This window comes from Xiphophorus couchianus, chromosome 6 (genome assembly GCF_001444195.1).
Source record: "Xiphophorus couchianus chromosome 6, X_couchianus-1.0, whole genome shotgun sequence".
NCBI classification, from domain to species: Eukaryota; Metazoa; Chordata; class Actinopteri; order Cyprinodontiformes; family Poeciliidae; genus Xiphophorus; species Xiphophorus couchianus.
In genome coordinates, this window is record NC_040233.1 from 27,013,159 (window position 1) to 27,036,308 (window position 23,150).

The 23,150-nt window shown below is 37.3% G+C and overlaps 1 protein-coding gene across 4 annotated transcripts in view; it reads right to left on the reverse strand.

Annotated features, from left to right (window-relative positions):
- The window catches only part of LOC114146246 (disco-interacting protein 2 homolog C), a 164,918-nt gene that overhangs the window by 14,817 nt on the left and 126,951 nt on the right, over window positions 1-23,150 (reverse strand). For 3 of the 4 annotated variants that reach the window (XM_028020155.1, XM_028020153.1, XM_028020152.1), the window contains exons 11-28: window positions 20,166-20,276; window positions 19,477-19,600; window positions 16,178-16,287; window positions 14,748-14,850; window positions 14,570-14,634; window positions 13,553-13,646; window positions 12,609-12,728; window positions 11,186-11,300; window positions 10,442-10,581; window positions 9,298-9,434; window positions 9,016-9,224; window positions 8,797-8,911; window positions 7,950-8,151; window positions 6,203-6,312; window positions 1,348-1,428; window positions 1,070-1,193; window positions 449-570; window positions 222-333 (exon numbers count right to left, since the gene is read on the reverse strand). In XM_028020155.1, the coding sequence (XP_027875956.1) occupies window positions 222-333; window positions 449-570; window positions 1,070-1,193; window positions 1,348-1,428; window positions 6,203-6,312; window positions 7,950-8,151; window positions 8,797-8,911; window positions 9,016-9,224; window positions 9,298-9,434; window positions 10,442-10,581; window positions 11,186-11,300; window positions 12,609-12,728; window positions 13,553-13,646; window positions 14,570-14,634; window positions 14,748-14,850; window positions 16,178-16,287; window positions 19,477-19,600; window positions 20,166-20,276 (2,194 nt within the window). The remainder of the gene's footprint in view (window positions 1-221; window positions 334-448; window positions 571-1,069; window positions 1,194-1,347; window positions 1,429-6,202; window positions 6,313-7,949; window positions 8,152-8,796; window positions 8,912-9,015; window positions 9,225-9,297; window positions 9,435-10,441; window positions 10,582-11,185; window positions 11,301-12,608; window positions 12,729-13,552; window positions 13,647-14,569; window positions 14,635-14,747; window positions 14,851-16,177; window positions 16,288-19,476; window positions 19,601-20,165; window positions 20,277-23,150) is intronic. The other variant, XM_028020154.1, reaches the window with a different exon arrangement.

A 23,150-nucleotide genomic window follows, 5' to 3' on the forward strand; every position in this document is an offset into this window, starting at 1 on the left:
TTTGTATTTTTTCACGCTACTAAATAAACGTGTGAAAACAGGCCTGACTACGGAGGAATTAAGTTTTGGGTCCAACGGCTTATTTTGGGCTGATGCTTTTATTTTTATATAAATACATAAACATTTATAAACCCTTTCAAATAAATTAATTAGTTCTCTGTTCTACATTTTCTCTTAAATAAAAGTCTTTTTATCATTTAGTTTCTCGGCGGGTGGCGTACCTGTATCTATGACGGGCGGCCACGTTCGGATGTCCACGGCCGCCAGCGCCTCTTTGGACCTCAGCAGCTTGCAGATGAGCTGCGTGGTCATCACACACACCGAGCGGCTCACCTGAACGCATCATCACAGAAACACAGAAAAAAACGGAGGGAAGCGCCGTCAAACAGAGCAAGCCGCACCGGCGGCAGTCAAAACGACTGCTGGCAGGTTAAACCAGAGTTTTTACCTCCACGATCATCTTGACCGTGGGCAGCGTGGTGGCGATGTTCTGCGGGTGAGGAGGCCGCACCGTGATCGGGACGCAGCCGGCGTAAAGGCATCCGTAAAACGCAGCAATCAGGTCGATACCTGCAGGAAGGGCAGAAGAAGAAGTTATTTAACTTGATGTCTTGTTATAAGTCAAATAATCTGCAGGTGGAAAAATTACTTTTTCTCCAGTCTTCAGGAATAGCAAGCTCCCTTTTCTTGCTGAAAATTTACTTGCAAGTTAGTTTTGTTATGTTTCCAGTGTAATAAGATATTTGGACTAGAAACTAGACCAAAAATACTTGGTAAGATTTTGTGGTTTTGCAGTGTGATTTTGTCTAATTGTTTAGGACGTTTTGTTTTAATGATTAAGGTTATTCTCAACTAAATGTTACTCTGGACTTTGACTAGGTCGCTGAAAAACCTTTATTTTGGTTTCCTTGAGGCATGAAGAGCTGAACTTTCCATTGAGTTTTGGATTATTGCAACATAACTTATGCCTTATTTATTAATCTCACTTTACTGAATCAGTTTTTATTTTTACATGAACCTTTTCTCATATTTGATCGATTCATAAAACGGAGAAACGCGCTGAGCTCACCTGGAGGGTAAACGAGTGCGACGTGGTCTCCGTCCTGCAGGTGGCCCCGTTCTGACAGAACGGCAGCGATCTTTTCCGCTCTTTTGTGCAGCTGAACACAAGTCAGTGAGCTGGCTATCGCCCCCTACAGGTCACAAAGAGAAGTGATCCATGCCTTTAATAAAAATATTGTCTTGTTTCACTTCTCTTATGATTTTCAAATGTCACCCTCTAAATAAGTGCATGTATGAGTGTCTGAACAGATTCATATCTTTATGATGTGTGGTGTATTTGTTTACCCTGGAGTTGAGCAGAGTGTACAGGATGTGGTCCGGAGTCGTTTGCGCTCTCCACTGCAACACCTCAGACAGGAAGAGGAACTAAAAAATAAAGCAAAAAAAATTCCACGTCACTTACCGTCTCTATGCTAAATAAACTCCAAACCAGAAATTGATTGATTTTATCGGGTGGAAATGTTTCAGATCACACTAAATTAAAAAAAAGAAGAAAAAGTCATCACACCTCAAAATGCCATCAAGTGTTTGTGAAAACTGGCGGTTTTACATCACTGTGGAGAAGATTTTGATTAATCTTCTTTGCAGAACCTTTAAGTCTCACATTAACATCTCTAAGGTTGTTTTCCCTCCTGATGGTCCAGTAGACCCAATTCTATGGGGGACCAAAACTGCAACATTTGTTCCATCTCCAGCTGCTGCTGTTCTCTTTCTCTCTGCTCTGAGACAAACCAAACAAAGCGGTTTCCCTCCTCACCTGTGGGGGCGCTGCACCAAGAACCACTAAAGGAAACAACATAAAAACCTCTGAAGAAGAAACTGAGCGCAACTTCCTTCTTCACAAAAAATAAACAGAAATGGAGTGGCGTCAGATTTTAGCGATTGGGCGATTTCTCTTTTCACTTAAAAAACCACGAGTCATTTACCCAGAATGCCCTGCACTGTAGTCTGCTTCCTGCTTTTGAAGCGATCTCAGGTTCGCTTGCCGTTCATATTTTGCATTAAACCTGAACCAGAGTTCACTTCAACCAAACTTTCTAGGTAAACGGACGGGAGTTGGATTCTAACAGACTACACTGATTGTAAGCAGTTCAGACTAGAAGATGGTTATTTTGTTTTTTTATTTTTATTTGTTTTTGTCTCCGGAGAGATTTTTTGCGGCGCTAGTGGCTCGCGTTTTTCGTAAAGTAGGCAGACAGGAAAGAGGGTGAGGAGAGGGGGGGAAGACATGCGGTAAAGGTCGTCGGGACCGGGAGTCGAACCCGCGACGCCCGCGTCGAGGACTAAGGCCTCCAAACATGGGGCGTGCTAACCCCCTGCGCCACCACTGCGCGCCCCATTTTGTTTTTTTAGATGCATTAAGAACCAGCAATGATCATAAATGTTTTCAGGTTTGATGTTTATTTTGCTATCGCCTGGTTACTTAGCTCATTTCATCACCTGCTCTACTGCTTCTTTATTTACTCAGGTTTGTTTGATGACCTCAAACTGTTAACTGTGAGGAAAAAAAGCAAAGGTGAAGGAGGGAAATGCTTGTTCACAGCTCTGTATGTTGATTTTGATAAGGACTGAATAAAAAAGCAGATGTTTTCCTTCAGGTGGATAATCAGCCAGGAGCCTGCTGAGCTCCTCCAGCATGCTGACAGGAAACGGACCAGTCGGTGGTCAGGAACTTTTCTCTCATCAATAAATATCATAAATTGCACAAATGCTGACATTTACAATAAATATCACCACTGTGAGTCTTTATAAAGCAACAAATTAACTCTTTCCAGCTGGAAGTTTTTAAGGAAACTTCAAACAGAATACCAACGAGGTTTCAGAGGAAAATCCAGCTTCGGAAAATCACAGTTTGGAAATTAAGAGGAAGGAGAAATATGAAACAGGGTGGTTTGAGGTGGAGGAGGAAGAAAACGGAGAGGAAGCTTCCTGTCTCATAAATTTTTCAGGATTTCTGCCGGTTCCAGTAGAGAAAGTCCATTTTAAATTACTATTTGGGGTTTTTCCTCCAGTCAGTCACAGTGAGGACAGATGAGCCTGGACCCAAACCAGACAATCAGAACTGAACCGGTCTGCAGCACCGCTGCGATTTGGGTCGCTACACTGCAAAAGCACAAAAAATCCTACCAAGTAGTTTCTAATGCAACAAACTTACACAACTAAAATGTAAGACTTTTTCAGATCAATATGAAAGGAATTTAAGACCTTTATCTCCACATAAATGTACAAACGTGGTACATAAATTGCATTTACTCATGAGAAACCGAAAAAGCTAGCTAGCTAGCAAGAAGGGGTATGTTATTAGCTAGTTAGCAGTAGCATCAAGCTCTCGAATCACAGAATTCAATGGAGATGTCTGTAAGTAATGGTGGTACGGACGAGGCTCGACCCAAACCAGAAAATCAGAACCGGCTCCTGCAAAAACTCAAAATCCAACTAAGTATTTTTATCTAATTTCTTTTGCAAATATCTCAGTAGACTAACTTACACAGGGTTTCTACAGGTTTCCCCCACTCAAATTTAAGACTTTTTAAGACCTTTGTGAGTGTAATTTAAGGCCTACATCTCTGTAGAAATGCACAAACTTCGTCCAGCCAACAGTCGAGAAATTTTCGCTTACAAATGATAGTAGTAAAAATGACAGCTAGCTAGCAAAGGCATGTTAACAACTTAATCGTATTGAGTCACAGAACGCAAAAATGTCCGTGTGTGACTAAACTTTTGCTTGACAAAAAAATTTGTAAGAAAAAAAAAGAATATACAAGATTAAATCAAGGCAAAGCTTAAGAACTGGCCAACTTTTTAAAATGAATTTAAGACTTTTTGAGGTCTTAAATTTTGATCTTTAGATACAAAATGTAAGACTTTTTAAGGCTACTCAGACACTTTGTTAAGGTAACTTTTCAGAAAGATACAGGAGCTTGTTTTAAGTCAATAACTCTTGATTATTGATCAAATCTTCTGGTTCTACTGGCAGATTCAGCCGACAGAAAGCCCAGATTGCTAAAGCCTTGCTGCTCTGAGCACCTGAAACGATATGATAAATCATCCTGCTCCCACCATGTTTAATACAAGCCGTCAGCAGACGCTTGTTAATCAGAGTCAGTGTGCAGCGCCGCAGCCTGTTGAATGCATCACTCCAGCAGGTTTCCTGTTTCCCTCCGACTGCGAGCTCCGGCTTCTGGAATAACGAAGATTTAAATCTGAATTTGCTCCTCAGATGAAAACATCGCTCAGCTTCTTGTCGACTCTGAATTAAAATAAAACGATTCAACGGAAACCAAAAGTTTCCTGCTGCCTGATTTAACATCCACTGCTCAAAAAAACCTTTTACTCTACAAACCCAACAGATTTATAACATCATTAACTTCATAATGTCAGCAATAACTCAGTCACATGACACACAGCACTCATTAATATTCACCTTTACAGTTAAAATCCAGGGAGAGATAAATAAAAACATTTAAAATGATATGAAAATAGCAGAATTATGATGAATCCCACCTGGATTCCTGCAGCGAAACCTGAGAGAAAACAAAAGATTCGACAAGGAAGGAAAGACGGACGGACAGATGGAGGTCATGTTCCAAGAATAATAAACACAATTCGTCTTCAAGTAGGAGAATTTGCTTTTGGGAAAATACTGAAAACATTTCAAATACATTCAAAGAACAGCAGCCATGTTTCCATCTCTGTTTTTTTAATGCATTTTAAAGTATCGCATTAGGAAAAGTTGAATTTGAAAAAGAAGAAAAAAAGAAAATTTTACCAGAAAACACTTTTTACACTCAAATGAGGTAAAAATGAATTATTTTTTTCAAAAAAGAGTTCATGAGCAAAAGATGAAAGCATATTTATAATTAAGTTCTGACATAAAATTTTCTCAGATTCCTGTTTGTATTTTACCTAAAAAAATATATAAAAAATAAACACCTAAAATCTACTACATTGTGTGCTTCAACCACAATGTATAAAATATTCAATCATAAAAACATTCAACTAAATAAATAACTGTCTAAGCTAATAATAAAATGTGTTTTTTCACTAAAAAAAATAAAAATAAAGGACTAAAAATGAAAATATTACAGATACACTCATTTTAAAAATGTGTTTTTGTTGAATTAAGTTAAAACATAAAACGGTTTGAGTAGGCATTCATCCACACTGAGGGCCTGGTTTCCACCGGGATGGACGATGAAGAACATGGATCAGGAGATGAGGAGCAGCAGGATGTAAGAATCCATGAAATGGAGAAATTCATGTGTTTTAATGAAAACACTGGATTAAACTGGTTAGTTTTAGCCCTTAAAATGGAGAAAATTGAACCTTTTCTTAATCTTTTTCTTTTTATTTCTTCATAAAAAATAATCATAATACAAAAGTAAATGTGTTAACTTTTCATGATAAAGTTCTGTTTCGCACCAAAGTTTGTTCTGTTTACTTTAAAACTGTTACAAGAATTTGAAAAGCGAACATGAGCATCTCAACAGGAGCTGCACAATTTTTCAAATTGGAAGTAGAAAAATAAATCAGCTTCATGGATTTTAAGCATTGAGCTGATGCACCAAATCTGATTTTTCCCCCTGGAACATAACTTAGTCATATTTTTAGGGTAGGTTCAGATCTTTCCAGGTTACATGGATCTCTCTTGTCACTGAAGTGGCATCAGTCTAATCACAGCAGAGCAGCATCCAGCCTGTATTTCTGGCAGGAATTATCTCCCATACATCGGCTTTCCGGGGAAACGCGGAGGCAAAGCGGCGTGTCGGCAGCTGTGACGGGTCTAGTTTGTATTTTGGGATCTGTCTCTTCTCATTAAGCTCGACAGGATGTGTTCTGCTGCGGGGAATCTGAAACCTGTAACTGATGACATTTCCAACACGACGGAGGGAAGAAAGTCGCTTCTGTCAGCGACAAACTCCTGTGATCCATCACTTTCTGTCTGACATTATTTCCACACCTGCTCTTTTTAAACTTTGTTTCTCCAGACTGTTTTCTCCAGCTTTAACATTTCTGTTTAGGATTCTCGCTACACTGGCATGACATGATGACGAATGTGTGAAAATGAGGCGTAATGAGGATGAACATAAAGCATAGTGTGTGTGTGATGAAAACCAGAAGAGCCCCCTCTCACACACACCTTCCTTGCCTGGTCATTGTCTTCGATCTGACCCAGATCCCGGCCGCTGGCCTGAGCGATCCGCTTCCCTGACACCAGATTCCCGACCATCACAGATGCAGGACCGATCTCTGGAGAGAGAGGAGAGAAGAGGTTCCAACTTATCAGGTAGAAACAAATAACCTGAGTTCATAGAAAGTAACCAGACGGTTCTTAGAAAGAAACCTCAAAGTGTCTAGAAAATAACCCGAGTTTCTAGAAAGTAACCTGAGTTTCTAGAAAGTAACCTGAGAGTTTCTAGAAAGTAACTTGAGAGTTTATAGAAAGTAACTTGAGTTTCTAGAAAGTAACTTGAGTTTCTAGAAAGTAACCTGAGTTTCTAGAAAGTAACCTGAGTTTCTAGAAAATAACCTGAGAGTTTCTAGAGGGTAACCTGAGAGTTTATAGAAAGTAACTTGAGTTTCTAGAAAGTAACCTGAGAGATTATAGAAAGTAACTTGAGTTTCTAGAAAGTAACCTGAGAGTTTATAGAAAGTAACTTGAGTTTCTAGAAAGTAACCTGAGTTTCTAGAAAGTAACCTGAGTTTCTAGAAAATAACCTGAGAGTTTCTAGAAAGTAACCTGAGATTTTCTAGAAAGTAACCTGAGATTTTCTAGAAAGTAACCTGAGTTTCTAGAAAGTAACCTGAGTTTCTAGAAAATAACCTGAGAGTTTCTAGAGGGTAACCTGAGAGTTTATAGAAAGTAACTTGAGTTTCTAGAAAGTAACCTGAGAGATTATAGAAAGTAACTTGAGTTTCTAGAAAGTAACCTGAGAGTTTATAGAAAGTAACTTGAGTTTCTAGAAAGTAACCTGAGAGATTATAGAAAGTAACTTGAGTTTCTAGAAAGTAACCTGAGAGTTTATAGAAAGTAACTTGAGTTTCTAGAAAGTAACCTGAGTTTCTAGAAAGTAACCTGAGTTTCTAGAAAGTAACCTGAGAGTTTATAGAAAATAACCTGAGAGTTTATAGAAAGTAACCTGAGATTTTCTAGAAAGTAACCTGAGATTTTCTAGAAAGTAACCTGAGATTTTCTAGAAAGTAACCCGAGTTTCTAGAAAGTAACCTGAGTTTCTAGAAAATAACCTGAGAGTTTCTAGAAAGTAACTTGAGTTTCTAGAAAGTAACCTGAGTTTCTAGAAAGTAACCTGAGAGTTTATAGAAAATAACCTGAGAGTTTATAGAAAGTAACCTGAGATTTTCTAGAAAGTAACCTGAGATTTTCTAGAAAGTAACCTGAGAGTTTATAGAAAGAAGCCCGACAGTTCCTACTTTTAAGGAAATCTTAGCGTATTTTCTAGAAACTGTCGGGTTACTTTCTGAAAACATTCTGGTTACTTTCTGTGAAATCCCAGGTTATTTGGGGGGGATTTCAATGTTTTGTAGAAATTTATCTTTCTAAATTTTCTAGGATCCAGAAGAACAATCAATATTTAAAGATTTTAGATAAAGAGTTTCTCAACGTGTTTTCTTTAATTGCATGTTTTTAACTTTATTATTTTAAGTTTGCTTAATGCCAAATCACCACAAACCACCTCATCTCCATTTATACTCTTTACAGAGAAAGTAAACACTTCCATTTGAAATCCAATTACACTCAGACCAAATCAATCCAGTTTTAAATTTGCCTGCTTTAATAATTAAAGTAGTTAATTAGTTTTTTCCCCTCAGTGAACTTTATAGTATCCAAAATCTGTTTAACTTTTCCTCCTGTCTGGATGCTTCACCTGGCTGCTTCTGCCGCGGTTTGGGCAGGTTGGTGACGCAGGTGTGCGGACACATCAGCACGTTGCAGGGATGCAGCGCCCCCTCCAGGAAGAGCTGCTTGGCCTCAGACAGGTGGATGCCGCCCAGAGGCGTCTTCGGCAGCGTGTTGGAGGAAACCAGGGCCAGGCAGTAAACCCCCACCTGGTGGATGCTGTCTATCGCCTGGAAGGTCAGAGTGCACAAACAAGGTCAAAATACCAAAAGATTTAAATTTAACATAAATTAATAATTACTAAAGCTGAATACAGCACAAATGCAGACCTGAGTGAAATCTAACAAAATTGGTGTAAAACGTTTGTGCAGAAAAAATCTTTGTTTGTGCCGCTATTATTTTAAAGATATTAATAAATGTTTTCAGAGGTCAGGAAACGTCAACCAGTCCTCCCCCTTCTGACCTTGTTTGGTGGTAAAAATAAAAAATAAAAATCAGAGAACATCAGAATATTTTATCAACTAGCAGTTAGGAAGGAAGGAGTGATGAAAGGATAGAAAGAAAGAATGGAAGAAAAGAAGAGAGAAAAAAAGAAAAAGATAAAGAACGGAGGGAAAAAGGACAAAAAGGAAAAAACAAAGAAAGAAAAATAAAAAGGAAGGAAGGAAAAACAAACAAAGGAAACAGGTAAGGAAAACAGAAAGGAGCAACAAAGGAAGAAAGGATAAAAAGAAAAAAACAAGGAAGGAAAAAAATAAAAACAAGAAAAAGAAGGAAGGATAGAAATTAAAATCAAGGAAAGAAGGAAGAATAAAGAGCAAGCAGAGAAGGAAGTGAACAAATGAATGAATGAATGAATGAATGAATGAATGAACCTGCAGCACTCTGCTCATCCACTGGAAGCTGTCTTCCTCTGTAGAATCCGGTCGCTGCTCAGCTACGACCACGATCCTCTCATCATGGAGCACGGTGATGGAAAACACCGCTATCCTGCCGTTCTCACACACACACACACACACGCCCACACACACACCGGGTCAGCGCCGCTCCTCATCCGTTCCTGAACCTCGGCAGGTTCGTGGATTTTGTCCCACCTGCCTCTGTAGACAAACTTCATGGGCTCCACCGCCAGCGCCGTGGCGACGATGTCGTCGGCGTTGTGGCGCCGTCCTCCAACCACCATCAGGCCGTCCATCTTCCCTGCGACAAAGATGAGGCCGGCAGGTCCGATGAAGCCCAGCAGGCCGGTTCTGGTGAACGGGAACTCGCTGATGGGCGTCCCGTTGTTGGACACAGGGAAGACCTGACGGGTCCGTTTGAAAAGACTTCAGGACACGAAGACATGAAGACGAGGAATCAAACCTTTCCAGATTTACCTCGAAGGTGTTCTTTGTCATCCCGGCCAAACCGTAATAGGAGGTTCCCGTGGCGACGGTACAAACACACATCTCTCCGATCTCGTCGGTTTTACAGAGCTGAGGAACGCCTTCGACTTTCACAACGCACATCAAAGCTGCAGACAAAATAAATAAATCAGGTCAAAAATGAACCAGGCGGGATATGACAAAAAAGGCAAACATTTTCCTTCTATAATAAAAGAAGCTTTGTTTTGTTTTTTCCTTACCCACTCCAATAACACTTTTATATATTGATTGGCCCAATGGAGATTATGAAGATAATTTGAAATCCCAGTTGTCTTAATTGTTCTTTGAGGATGTTTTAGTCTGGCAGACTCTGTTTGTTTGGGGACCAAAAGTGGAATATATGTTACATTTCCAGCGGCTGCAGTTGGTTTTCTCACTGCACTGAGTCAAAGCTGTTCCCCTCCTCGCCTGTGGGGGCGCCGCACCAAGACCCACTGAAGGACGTGACACAAAAACCTCTGAAGAAGACACTGAGCGCAATTTCCTTCCTCACCAAATATAATCGAAAATGGAGTGAAGTCAGATTTCAGCGATTGCACAATTTCTCTTTGATAAAAGACAACGAGTCATTTCTTCCGTTAGCGCTAGGCTAACGCGTTTGTTTTGGTTGTATTAACCCAGAATCCCCTGTGCTGCAGCTCACTTCCTGCTTTTGGAGTGGCCTCCGGTCTAATTTTAATTCACATATGCATTCAATATGCACCAGAGTTCACTTTAACCAGAGATCTGGGATTGTAGATGGACCAGAGTTCAGAGGTTTTTTTTGGCTTGTTTATGCATTTAGACCTTCCCAAATGAACCGGACTTTCTAGGCAAATGGACCAGAGTTTAACTAAAGTGGATTAAACAGGACTGGTGAAGATTCACTCTCAGAACAGCAACAGGTCAAAATGTGAAATCGGCCCAAAATAAGCAAATCATTTATGTATTCACATCAACATTTCTAAAACATAAATTTTAGCAATTTATGTTGCTAAAATGCAACATAATACAGTTTGGAGCAGTAATCATAACACCTAGACATCGTTCACACCATCATAACTTCATGAAGTTTAAAGTTCTGACGCTATTTGAGGTGAACTGGGTCGGGTTTTACCTCCGGGCATCACAGAACCAACATCCTGGAGAGTGAGAACGGACAGCTTCTCCTCCGAATCGACCCGGATCACCCCGTGACTCAGACCAGGCATGGACAGAACGCCGCGGCTCGGCGGGGTCGCGCCCTCCTCCAGCGGCCTGACGGACGAATCACAGACCACACGCGGATCACAGACCACTCACAGACCACACGCAAAGAGCTTCAACATTTTTACAGACTGGAGTCTTTAAATTGTCTCATCAATAGTGAACAGAACAGCAGGAACCTCACTGTTCCTACTGATCACAACAAACGAACAAATATTTACCATAATTAAGAGAAAAACTCCATCATGTAGCCAGCTGGAGGATATTCATGTCCAATTGTAGCTTTTTAGCTTGTTTTAGTTCAACTTTAAATGTTTAATTCTAAAATATTTTTTCCTAAAATTGATAACTTGCATCCTTACTATGAATATTGTGTAAAATTTCCTTTATGCCGTCTAATCTTTAACTTTCTAATTTTAAATGTTTCTATGGCTTCAAACTTCATATCTTAATGTCTGACTAACACAAAGTTAAAGTTAAATAGTGTTACAGCGGTAAATTACATCAAACATGAAGATCGTTTGTGGTTCAGATATTGTTTTAAATCCACAAAATTATGAGAGTAAAACCGCTGAAGCACAGAGAAAGAGAGGAAAGATTTGTAAATACTTTCTAAATCTTATTTATTTAGCAAATAAAAGATTTGATGTTTTACCTGCGGATGGCGACGGTCAGCGCCTCCGGGGAGCTGGCGCAGGGACAGACGACCTCTGGCCTCAGACCTTTGGTCTGGAAGACGTTGAGGAACGCATCGCAGGACGAAATCGACCCTGAGACACAGACAGCGTTACTGGGGATTCTCGTCCCAGTTAAACATCTGAACTGGGAGGAGGAGAAACCAATTCTACCCAGATAAATCCAGTTAAAACGCAAAACATGTTTCCGTTAGAGCAGGGGTGTCCAAAGTGTGGCCCGGGGGCCATTTTTGGCCCCTGGAGTCACGGTAAATTTAGCTGAACGAAGTTATTGACGACAGCTTTTGGTAGAAAGAAAAAAATTATTAATTATGATGCAAATGGAAATTACTGAGCTCGTTTTAATTTATCATTCCCAATTCAAGATTAATACAATCGTAAACGTTTTTTATTTCTACTCAGGGTGAAACCCAAATTTTCTGACAAAGGAAAACTTTAAGTACAACACAAAGCATTTGTGTTTTTATAGCCAAACGTTTGTAATAAGTCGAGACTTTTACTGAAAAGTCGACTTTGCTGTGACTAAATCAGTTTTTATTTAATTTATTAAACTTGGCTAAATATGTTGAATATTTTGAAAGAAAGTCACTCAAATAAATTTGTTGAATCAAGTTCAAAAGAATTTAAAAGAATTTCATGAGACTGTACTGGGAAAACAGCGTCTTCAGTTAGAGGCCTCTTCAAATTCACTGTAACACAGACTGCTACAGGACATTTGTCCTACCAACAGTCATCAGGATCGACAGAAACTCTTTGTAAAATGTGAATTAATATGAGCAACATTTAATAAAGTATTTATTTATTTTTTTACCCCTCTAGGGGGTCTTTTTGTGGGCTCTAGAGTCCCTTTTTACAAAGTAGGCTGACAGGAAAGGGGGAAGGAGAGGAGGGAAGACATGCGGTAAATGTCACCGGGTCCGGGAGTCGAACCCACGACAGCCGCGTCGAGGACTTGAGGCCTCCAAATGTGGGTCACGCTAACCGCTACGCCACCACGGCACGCCCCAATAAAGTATTTTTAAATTTAAATTTGAAAACTAGACTACATTTGTTTTAATACAGAAAATGTCCAAAAATTATTTTTACGTTTTTTCTACAAAAAGCAACAAAATCAGAAAACTTTATTTGTTTGATTTTATTTTAGTCTTTCTATTATCATTAATAGAAAGACTTTTAACTTGCTGATTTTGACAAAGGTTTTGGACACCCCTCCAGCAGAAACTTCCTCCTCATAAATTACATAAAAGTGGCAGGAATCTGGTTTTCCTGGGTTTTTTCGTTTGTTTGTTTTGTTTTTGCTGATTTCCAGGTATAAAACTGGTGTTTTCGCCCCATAAAAAGCTCAAATATGAGACGACAGAAAAGTAGGGAATGTTTTCTTACAGGGATTCGAACCGTCGGCCACTACCAGCATCCGCAGGGAGCTGAGGTTGACGTCGCGCTGGTCCCGGTGGGCCACCAGGGCCCAATGCATGTCCCGCGATTTCACATAGGCCACCTTCGCTGCAGGAAACATTAAACAGCATCTAAAAGGTTATTTATGAGCAAATTAATGATTTTACATTAAAAGTCATTAGTTTCCACTAAAAAAGCCCAGAGACAAGACAGGAAGTTTATTAAAAAAGGATTTATAGCCTTTATTATTATTTTGTTGCAATCATTATTCTTTTTAGTACTTGTAGCAATATCAAAAAATTTTAACTGTGTAAAAAAATTAAATTAATCTATATGGGAAGCATTTAGATAAATTATTTCTTAATTAATCTAAATAGGTTTTTATCCTGGTAAAAATAAATAAAATGATATAAAATGCATTTTCTTCAGGGATCATCAACTTTTCCAGCAAAAGGATTTTAAAAAAGTTTTAACTTTAATTCACTCTTATATATATTTTATTGCTGTTATAAATCATTTTTATGGCAGTATTTTACATTCTACAGCAGATACAAAATAAACTAAAATGTTACAAAATTGTATATTTTGAAAAGTTTCTCTCAGACCAAGAACAAAGTCTAATTGTTAATTAAACACAACCAATAAGTCATTGAGCCATTAGAAATAATAAATATTAATTTTACTGAAGAAAATAAATCACATTAAGGTAAATTACAAAGAAAGTTACAAAAATAATAAGAAAAAAAAAAAAGAAATTCTCGGTACGTTTTCTGGTGTAGAAATAATTTTGTTTATTCTAACTGACTATTTAGCGACCAGTTTCCTCCTGGTTGCTAACTTCACGAAAAAGGAGGGAATCACCATGGCAACGTCTCAATTGAACATTTTTTTGCTGCTAATTGACTCAGGACAAACATGTCTGTCTGGGTTACCTTTGAACTGACAGACTTTCTGGATCCAGGATAACGGGTTGACCTTCATCAGGGCGTAGGGGATACTGATGACGTGCATCATGTTCATCACACTCTGACCCCAGAAGAAGAAGAAGAGAACAGGAATCAAAGAGTTTCACTATTCATTTATCTACAAATGCAGCCCTGATTGGTCTGTTAGATTTGATATTTCGCAATAATTCCTGCATTTTTCTGCAGTTTTTTTTCCCCAACTAGTGTCTTTAAATTTGTTATGACTCACATAATTATTTGCTTGTTTATTTCAGACATTCAAACACCATGATAAACATTTTTAAAAACGGTTTGAAAGGAGTGAGGCAGAAGCATAAATGTGTTATTAACACATTATTATTTTTTAAATAAATTATACAGAAAAAATAAACGTACATTTATTTTATTATATTATAATTAATAACATAACTATTTTTTATATATTTTATTACATTATTTTTATTCTTATTATAGTAAGAAAAATGTTTTGCAATATAATTATATAAACTTATAATAATTTTATTGTAAAAATTACAAATGTGTAATATTTCTCATGAGAAAAATAAAAAAATCTAAAACTAGAATAAAATAAAATAATTTAATTGATAAAAAAAAAAAAAGTAAAACAAATAAATGTAAAATAAATTTTCAAATTAGGTTACCAACCTAAGAAATAAATACGAATTTTGAAGAATTTTATCTAGCAGGAACATCTAACTGTGCCGATTTGTCGCTACCCAGTAAAAGATACAAACTTCATCTTGAAAAATAAGTCAGATTTAGATAGACTGGTATTTTGGATAATATTGTTGATCAAATTTAAATAAAATCATCTCTATTGGAATCAGAAACTGAACTTGGCAGTTTATCTGTAAAAACTAAAACAAGTCAAGCAAAATTCAAGACTTGTTACTTTCTTACACAATTAAACAGAGTAGAAACTACACAGTAACATTCAGTTTTAATACTTTTAAGGCGGTAGAGGTTGGCAGAAGCTTTCCTTACAGTCAGGACAGCGTGCCAGAGACCCACGTCCTTCTTGAAGTCCAACACGTTCACTATGGTTTCAGCTGCAAACAGGAAAAACAAAGAATCAGATTTCACTGCAGGAAACTGGTGGAGGTGTGTGTGTGTGTGTGTGTGTGTGTGTGTGTGTGCGTGCGTGCGTGCGTGTGTGTGTTACCTTCTGTGTAGGAGCAGGACTGTGTGAGGGCCTGGCAGTGGGTGAGCATGGCCGTCCTCGTTACCGTGACACCGAGGACGCCGCCGTCCTTACACGTCTTGTACTGGACGCACAAAGACAGGAAGTGATGATAATCATAACATTAAAACCATCATTTAACACAATTCTGATAGATAAAAACTAGAATATATAAATATATATACACATAAATACACAGCATACACAATAAATGCACCGTTTGAGTTTCATAGCATCAAAGTTTTAAAAAGTGACCTGCAAGTTCTAGGAAAATAACCCAAAAGTTTTAGAAACTTTAAAGAAACTTTTCAGGTTCTGAAACTAGCAGACACAGCAAAAACACTAAATCTTACCAAGTATTTTTGATCTACTTTCCAGTGCAAATATCTTAGCAGACTTGAAATAAAACAAAACTAACTTACAAATAACTTTATAGCAAGATACAGGAGCTTTCACTTATGACAACATTTTTCCCACATTACAAATTAAATAATCTGCAAGTTAATTTAGTCTAATTTCAAATGTACTTTGCATCAGAAACTAGGCTAAAATGTTGCGTTTTTGCAGTGCAGTTTTTGCAAAACAAATCTGTAAATCTTAAAAAGCCTTAAATAGCTTCTCAGTAATACTTGTAATACTTTCAAAGTAGCTATTCTTAATTTTAATCTGCCCTGTGATCATTTCTATTTGCTAAAAATGAAATTTACTACGATTCCTAAATTTGGGAGGGTCAAATTCTGAACAAAAAGTTTACAGCTTCTGACTTTCTCATAGACATTTTTATATTATTGTCATAACCACCTACATCACTGTATTTTGATTTTTTATTGCTTCTCAGTTTTGGCCAGAATGAAAACATTTTTGCTCCACAGCAGTAAATATTAGCTGTCAGTCAGTTCTTCATCTGCAGGGACTCCAAACAACAACAACAAAAAATGACAGATCTGAACAATAAAAACGAAAACTCTCTCTGAAAGCTGCTGAGTCACAATAATCCATCAGATTTACTTTAAAATAAGATTTCTGCTGTCTAAAACTCTGTCAGACCAGACTGTTATGAAGGCGATAAATCACATTCTGATGTTATTTTTCTGAAATAATATTTTTTCATCCACAGAAAAACCAAAAGTCTTGCAGTAATTTTCTTCTGTCTGGGTTTATCTGCAGAGTTGCTTCCGTCAGGAAAACAGGAGGTCATTTTTCAATCACTCCTCTCCTTTCATCAGTTTCCGTTTCAGCCTCATTCGATCCAAAATGCAATCAAGGAGGCATTTCACCCTCAGCGCCGGCGCAATTACCACCCGGCCGCCGAAAAGGACGTCACTTAAAAATCAAATCAATCACTGCGCTGCTGAGGAGCGGCGTCTCTCTACTCCAGGAAGACGTTGACGCGACAGGAGGAAGCGCCGTACCTCGATGTAGGCGGTGTCCTGGTTGGCGTCCTTAATCTGGGGGAACCAATCTCTGGGCGGCTTGGACAGGTGTTTGGACTCCGGCACGAACCACAGAACCTTGGGCCAACCTGGACACAACAACATCAGATCAGGGAGAAATCTATTTAGGATAACCTATTATGCTTTCTTGAACAGGTTAGGATGGGCCAGAGGTAAAAAAAAAAAAGAAAAAAAGAAACTACAAACAGATGACTAGTTTTGAAAAGCAGAAGTGGAGGCTCCTGCACAACCAACAATAATGAAAGTGGTTTCAGGATGGCAAGTCAACAATAAACCTCTTGTCTTTTCCAGCAGCCTTACAGCAGTAAGACCAGGTGACCAAATGTGCTGGAGCTCAGCTCAGCTCAGGTTGCTAGGTAACGGGACTGGGCTCAGGTGGGGTTGCTAAGTAACGGAGCAGCGCCCGTCGAATGTGATTCAACAATAGAGAAGTTTCTTACTGCAAAAACACAAAATCTCACCAGTTTCTAGTGCAAATATCTTACTTGAAATGAGGCAAGGCCAGAAACCTTCAGCATCATAAGAATTTGTTTGAAGGTAATAATTTCTTAATATTGATGAAAGAGATGGCAGATTATTTTACTTATAACATGGGGGGAATGTCTTGTTATAAATGAAATAATCTTTCAATAGAACAAGAACTTTTTCATCAATATTAAGGAATTATTTACTCAAAACAAGCTCCTATATCTTGCTAAAAATGTTACTTGTACATTAGTTTAGACTTATTTCAAGTGCACCAAGATGTTTGTACCAATACTTGGTAGTATTTTGTGTTTTTGAGTGAAAGACATCAAAAACATTAACCAGAAAAGGCTGGGTGTTTGTTTTTATGAACTGTCCCTGTTTTTAGAAGCTTTTGTGAGTTCAAAAACGTGGGAAAAGTGAATTTTGTCTTTAAGTCTTCAGGTTTTTCTTCAGCTGCTAAAAGAATCATGTGCTGCTCAGTCGGTGTGGAAATGTTGCCTGGGTGTCAAATACTGAAAATAAACTGAGAGTTTGAGTCGTGCTAATGTCTGAATTACTGCAGATGGAAGAGAAATGGAGGAAAGCAGCAGCCGTGCGACTGAGAGGAGCTTTAGGCTGATCGATATGAGAAGCACTTTGCTTTAATGAGCAAATCCTAAATCTGCTGGCATCATGTTTCTATTTATAAATCCATTACTGCAAAGCAAACCGAGGTTGTTTATAACAGAGAGATTCCTCTCCTTTATCCTGTCTTATGAGCTGACGTTTGTTTTTCTATCGATCTGCATCACCTGGAAGTGGAAATCCACCTGCATAAACGTTTGATTTCTGCTCCGTCAGGTTATTTTAGCTCAGAGGCGTCCAAACTTTTTATCATGTGAGCCAAAATCGACAAGTCAAATTTACTTATGGGCCAAAAAAAGCAATTATATAAAGATTAAAACAAAATCAAGCAATTAAAGTTGTCTAATTTAGTTGTTTTTTGTAGAACTCTTTAAAATGATTTTCTATAGTAAAATCATTTTAATCTTCAAATTCAAAAATACTTTATTGATCCCAAAGGGAAAATAGATTTTGATGTTGCTCATATTAACTCAAGTCCTTCAAAGAGTTACTGTATATATTGATGCCTTTTGGCAGGACAAACTTCCTGTAGCAGTCTGTGTTACGGCAAATGTGAAGAGACCTCTGGCTGAAGACGCTCCGTTTTCTGATGAAATTCTTTACAAATTCTTGTAAAGGGGGCCACAAAAAACCAAAAACAATCCAGGGCCACAAATGGCCACAATTTGACACCCCTGTTTTAGTTTAGTTTATTTACACAATTAAAACACTTTAAATCGGACAGATGATGCGTTTTTTTTCTTGCTGAAGTCAACATTTTAGGAATTACTGCAGAATTAAATAATTTTTGTCATTTTTGACAATAGTTACCCATCAAAGTTTTCATTTTTCTCTTAACTTTAGCAGAAAATTCCCTTATAGAGTCTTAATTACAGGTTTTCCAGGCTTTAGAGTGCTGGAATTCCCATTTCCAGGAGGTAATTGAACACCCCATTACTAGAAACAGATAGTAGAAATAAACTGTTTATAATTAGCCTGTAAAAGAAATGCTGCCAGATAATAAGACATCCTCCTGCATTAGCTCCTTGTTTTCTATTCAGATTTGTTATCTGGCTCCGCTCTGACGTTCCAGCGCTCTGTTGACGTTTTTCCACTTCAATCATTCATAGCAACCAGTTTACAGGGGCAGTAAATTAAAAATGTTATTAATTTTAAATAAATTAATCTATATCTGTATAGCTCATGACTCCTAATCTGAACTAGTTCAAATTGAAGTATCCAAAAATAACTTAGATGTTTGGATTTTTATAAAATATGTAAAGAAACATTTACATTTTGAACGTTTTTTTCCACTATTTAATAGTTATTACTTTCATAAATTCTGCTTCATATCTTGTGATTTTAGTCGGTTTTGTCATGAAAAATTTTATTCTAATTCAAAATTTCTTAATAAATCTTATATCCATGTCGTAATATCTTACCTAATAATAACATTTTTCACGACATTTCATGTCTTTTGATTCTAAGAAAATGTGTAATATTTTATACTAATCACATCCAATTTTATTTTGTCTCCACAGTTTTGATAAATTTGACAGCCAATCAGAAAGAATAACATTTCAATAAGGTATTTTAACACATTTTATAATATTTATTACAGAAGAAGTTATATTTTATTTTAAAAGCTAATATAAAACTTATGATTTAAAAATTTTATGGATTATATATTTTTTAATTGAGCTTTTTTTTCATCTTTGCTCCAACGTTTTGGAACGTTTTAATATATTTTTGTAATGTTTGTAAGATTTTAAAATTTATTAGAATAAATTTATCTATCAATATGTCTTTTTTTTAAAATATATTTGTAAAAGTAAAATTTTATTGTAATGTCTGTAGTGTGGACTCCAGGAAAAAGAATGGCAAACCTTAAATAAGCAAAATAAACACATAAAATAGCGCCCCCTGGCGGTTCCCAATTGAAAAATAGCTGTTCTTTTTTTCTGTACAAATTTTTAAAAACAGTAAAATTTTAAAACAATTATTAAGCTAGAAAATCACAATACAAGTCAGTTTTCGTTAACTTTGCAACATTTCCTAATATGGGCATGCTTCCTAACAATGCGTCAACATCCCAGGTGTTATAAAAACCAAATATGGATCCTGTTCAGGTATCATGCTTGTTTAGCCAGAAGTGTCAGAGTGGAGAAGGGGTTTGGGTGTTTGACCTTTGAACTGCGGGATCTCTCCGGTGGGGGTTTTGGGTAATCCCTTATGGCAGGCGTCGCTGGTCAGCGCCACGGTAACGCCGCAGCTCCCCAACAGGAAGCCGATCTGCTGACTGCCGGCGTCCTGCGAAGGCAGCAGAATGAAACATCATCAGGGCTGATGAAGACTCCTGCTGACGATCTGATGAAGGTGATCCGCTTCACGACACGCCTTCATTTTATTCTACTCATTGCACATGCGTTGGGATCAAATTATGCTATTTCTGATTACTGCACAGTATTTTATGTTACTTACCGTAAAGCATTCTTAATTCTCAGAGTTGGATATTAACTAGTTATGTTTACTTAATTACATTTACTTCTTTTGAGAAAAGTTACTTTTAGGAGTATTTTTACTCTCTCGAGTAAAACGTCTGGATTTTCTACCCAATAAATAAAAAGCAAACATGTTTTAATCAAAAATTCACCAGACACTGACACACACCTGCAGCTTTTATTAAAGTCACTTAAGTTTTATATTGAAAGAAACTGATTTGGAAAAAATTTATTTTGCCCGATTTTATTATTATTTTGGTACTTATATGAATTATTGTCATTTTGGTCGTTGGTCGTTCCACTTAACTTTGAAAGCATATTTACTAAATAATAATTCATGTCTTCTGTTTTGAAGGTCCATGATGAATTCTCACCTTCCTGGTCAGCGGTACCTCTATCGGCACGGGGACGACCTCCGCCAGCAAACAGCCGTAAAAAGCCGTCATGAAGGCGCCGGGGTCGTTGTTGGGGAAGACCAGCGCCACCTACAGACACAAAGAAAAATTAGTGTCACAAAAATGAGGTTCGGAAGGAAAGAAAGTCGAACTAGTTGCACATATGAGCGTGACTATACTGGGAAAGAATGAATTTGGGACAAAACCGGACCGGACTTTTGTTTTTCTAATAAGAAAAAATAAAAACTGAAAACGTCCCGCTAACACCTCTTTGTCTCTTTTTTATTTCTGTAACATTTCGCTTAAATCAGTTTTGGTTTGCTGTCGTCTACAGAAATACGACTGGTTAGCTTATTTCATTAAAACGTTGTGTGTTGAGTTTGTTGTTTATTTAGCTGGTAAAAAAATAAAATAAAATAAAAAACATTTATTAAAGAATAAGACTTTTTAAAATAATTTTTCTCAAAAAAAATCTTTAGTAATGTAGCAAAAAAAATCTAGCTAAAAAGACGTTACTTTTTACTAAAAAATGTTTTGTTTTGTTTTTTGCTAAAAAGAATAGTTTCAACTTGGCCATGATGCCAAAAAGTTTATTTTTCTTCCATAAGATGCCACAAGTTATTTTTTTTTTGTTTTTTGTTGTAAATGCTTCTTCACTTGTGCTCAGATCTGCTCTCTTCCTGACCCGTAAGCTTGTTAAATACCTTTTACTGCAGGATTTTATTGATTGCAAATGTTTTTACTTCCATTAAGATAAGTCTCCATGTGTATCAAGCACACAGGACATGAACTTATCAGCAGCTAACATGCTCCTGCACCATGTTATCTCTGCCTTATTGGATCCAGTTCAGCTCCAGTTGCCTGCTGTGACATTACCAGTAAGTCCCAGTGAAGTGCTGTTAAATAGCTTTTATGCACATTACTACAGTAGATATGTTCTGTGTGCTATAAGCTAAGTGCAGCTGCCTTGTAATGATGCGTTAACAGATATTGATGCGTTGAGCCGCTCAGGATTCATCTGCAGATAATTGCTCAGAGAGGACGCATCAGACGCAGAAAATAAAGATGTTTTAAGAGCCTCTGATTGGTTGTTTGGTTTATAATTTATTCATATAAAATGTGTTGCAGCAAAATGAAACAACAGAAACCAATCTTAAGGATAACTGGTTTATTCGTCTTTTCACTGTGAATCTGACTGAAAATATTACTATATTATTAATTGATACTTTATCAAATTGAAAAATGAGATTTTTAGTTATTAGTTTTCTTCTTTAGCAGAAGAATCACTGGAATGTGATTATTGTATTTCTCAGCTTTGTGCTCTGTTGGTCCCAAAATAATTCTCTGAAGTTTTAATAACTTATATCAGGGATGTCCAACATGCGGCGCGTGGGCCTCTGGTGGATGAATTTTTCATGGACTGACTTCAATTCAAGAATGGCACAAACGTCGCCCTAGAAACACTTTTCGTAATTTTATATTTATATAAAGTTTGTATCTTCTTAAACTGAACATTTTAAGTAAGTTTTTCTTAATTTTTTTCCTTTTACTTTTATCTCATGGTAAAATTGAGCAAATTTTAGGCACACCCATCCAGTATATTTGGCTAAAAGAAGCAAAATTTGTAAAGAAAAGTCTTATTTTCTAAAAATATTTGTAGACTTAAAAAATGGAAAATTAACCATAAAATTTAAGTGACTTTAAAGACAAATGGGGGAAAAAATCTGCTTTATTCACTGTTGTGCAGATAAAAAAAGAAATAATTCACCAGAATTTTTTTTTAGTTCTTAAATGCGGAAAATGTGTAAATTATTTAAGTTCCTCCAAAATGTTTTTGTAATTTATTTGTAATCTAAATCACAAATTTTCTCGTTTACGCTTGCCTTTTACGATAAATGTGACTTTTTTTACTGGTCATATTAAGTAATGTGGAGGCAGCAGTATGTTAGCAGTAAGAAATACTGCCACCTGCAGGTGGGAGTTAGCATCATTTAAACCCAAAGTTTTTGACCATTTTTGCTGAACATCTGCAACAGACTCACAATTTTGCAGTAGAACAAAAAATGTGAAGATTTTACACAAACTTCAGTGATAAGAGAATTGCAAAATCAGATGAGTCTGAATTAAACACCTTCAATCATACAAATGGAGAATTACATAAAGTTAAATAACCTGCAGTAACAATTTAAAATTCAGCCATTTTCAGATAAAAAGTCCATAATCAACTCTCAGGGTAATTGAATCTGCCTTTAAACATTTTGCCTTAAAACTAATTTATCCTTGAAGAGTGCAGCGTCTTCAAGCTAACAAAGGCTGGTCTGTAATTCCCACAGAGCAGGAGGGGGAAAACGCAGAGGAGTCATAATTAAACCAGTGCTGAGTTACCCAGCATTGTGTCAGCCTTGACTCATGTTCCAGCTGAGCTCCAGATCAAACTTAAAATAAAGATGAAAGCGAAGCAGCGTAGACACTCGGGGCGTCACATGACATCAGAAACACGCAGCAGGGCTGCAGCTGAGGCGTTTTCCGTTTCAGTTTGAATTTCTTTTAATGTCCTGAGCGAAGGGTTCACACGTCCACAACGGGACAGAGAGAGGAAGTTCTCACACGGCCGTGTGCTGCGTTAAATTAAACAGTCTGAGCGACGACATCAGATAAAAATCATAAATTCAGCCCAGCTGCACTGGGATTTGTCTAAATCTGGAGGAAACGATGAGGTCTGGTGTTTGGGATTAATTCAAACCGATAACTAACAGCATCAGTTATCTGCTGCTAATCATCTGTTTGTTGTTTTAGAGCCAATTAGAATGTAACCCTTATCAAGGGCCTCCCAAAATCAGTCTAAGGGCCACAAATGGCCCCCGAGCCACACTTTGAACACCCCTGACTTTCATACTCGCACAGCAGATCTTGATTCACGGTCGTTCATACTGCTAATTAAACTTGATCGTAATCAGACTTCTG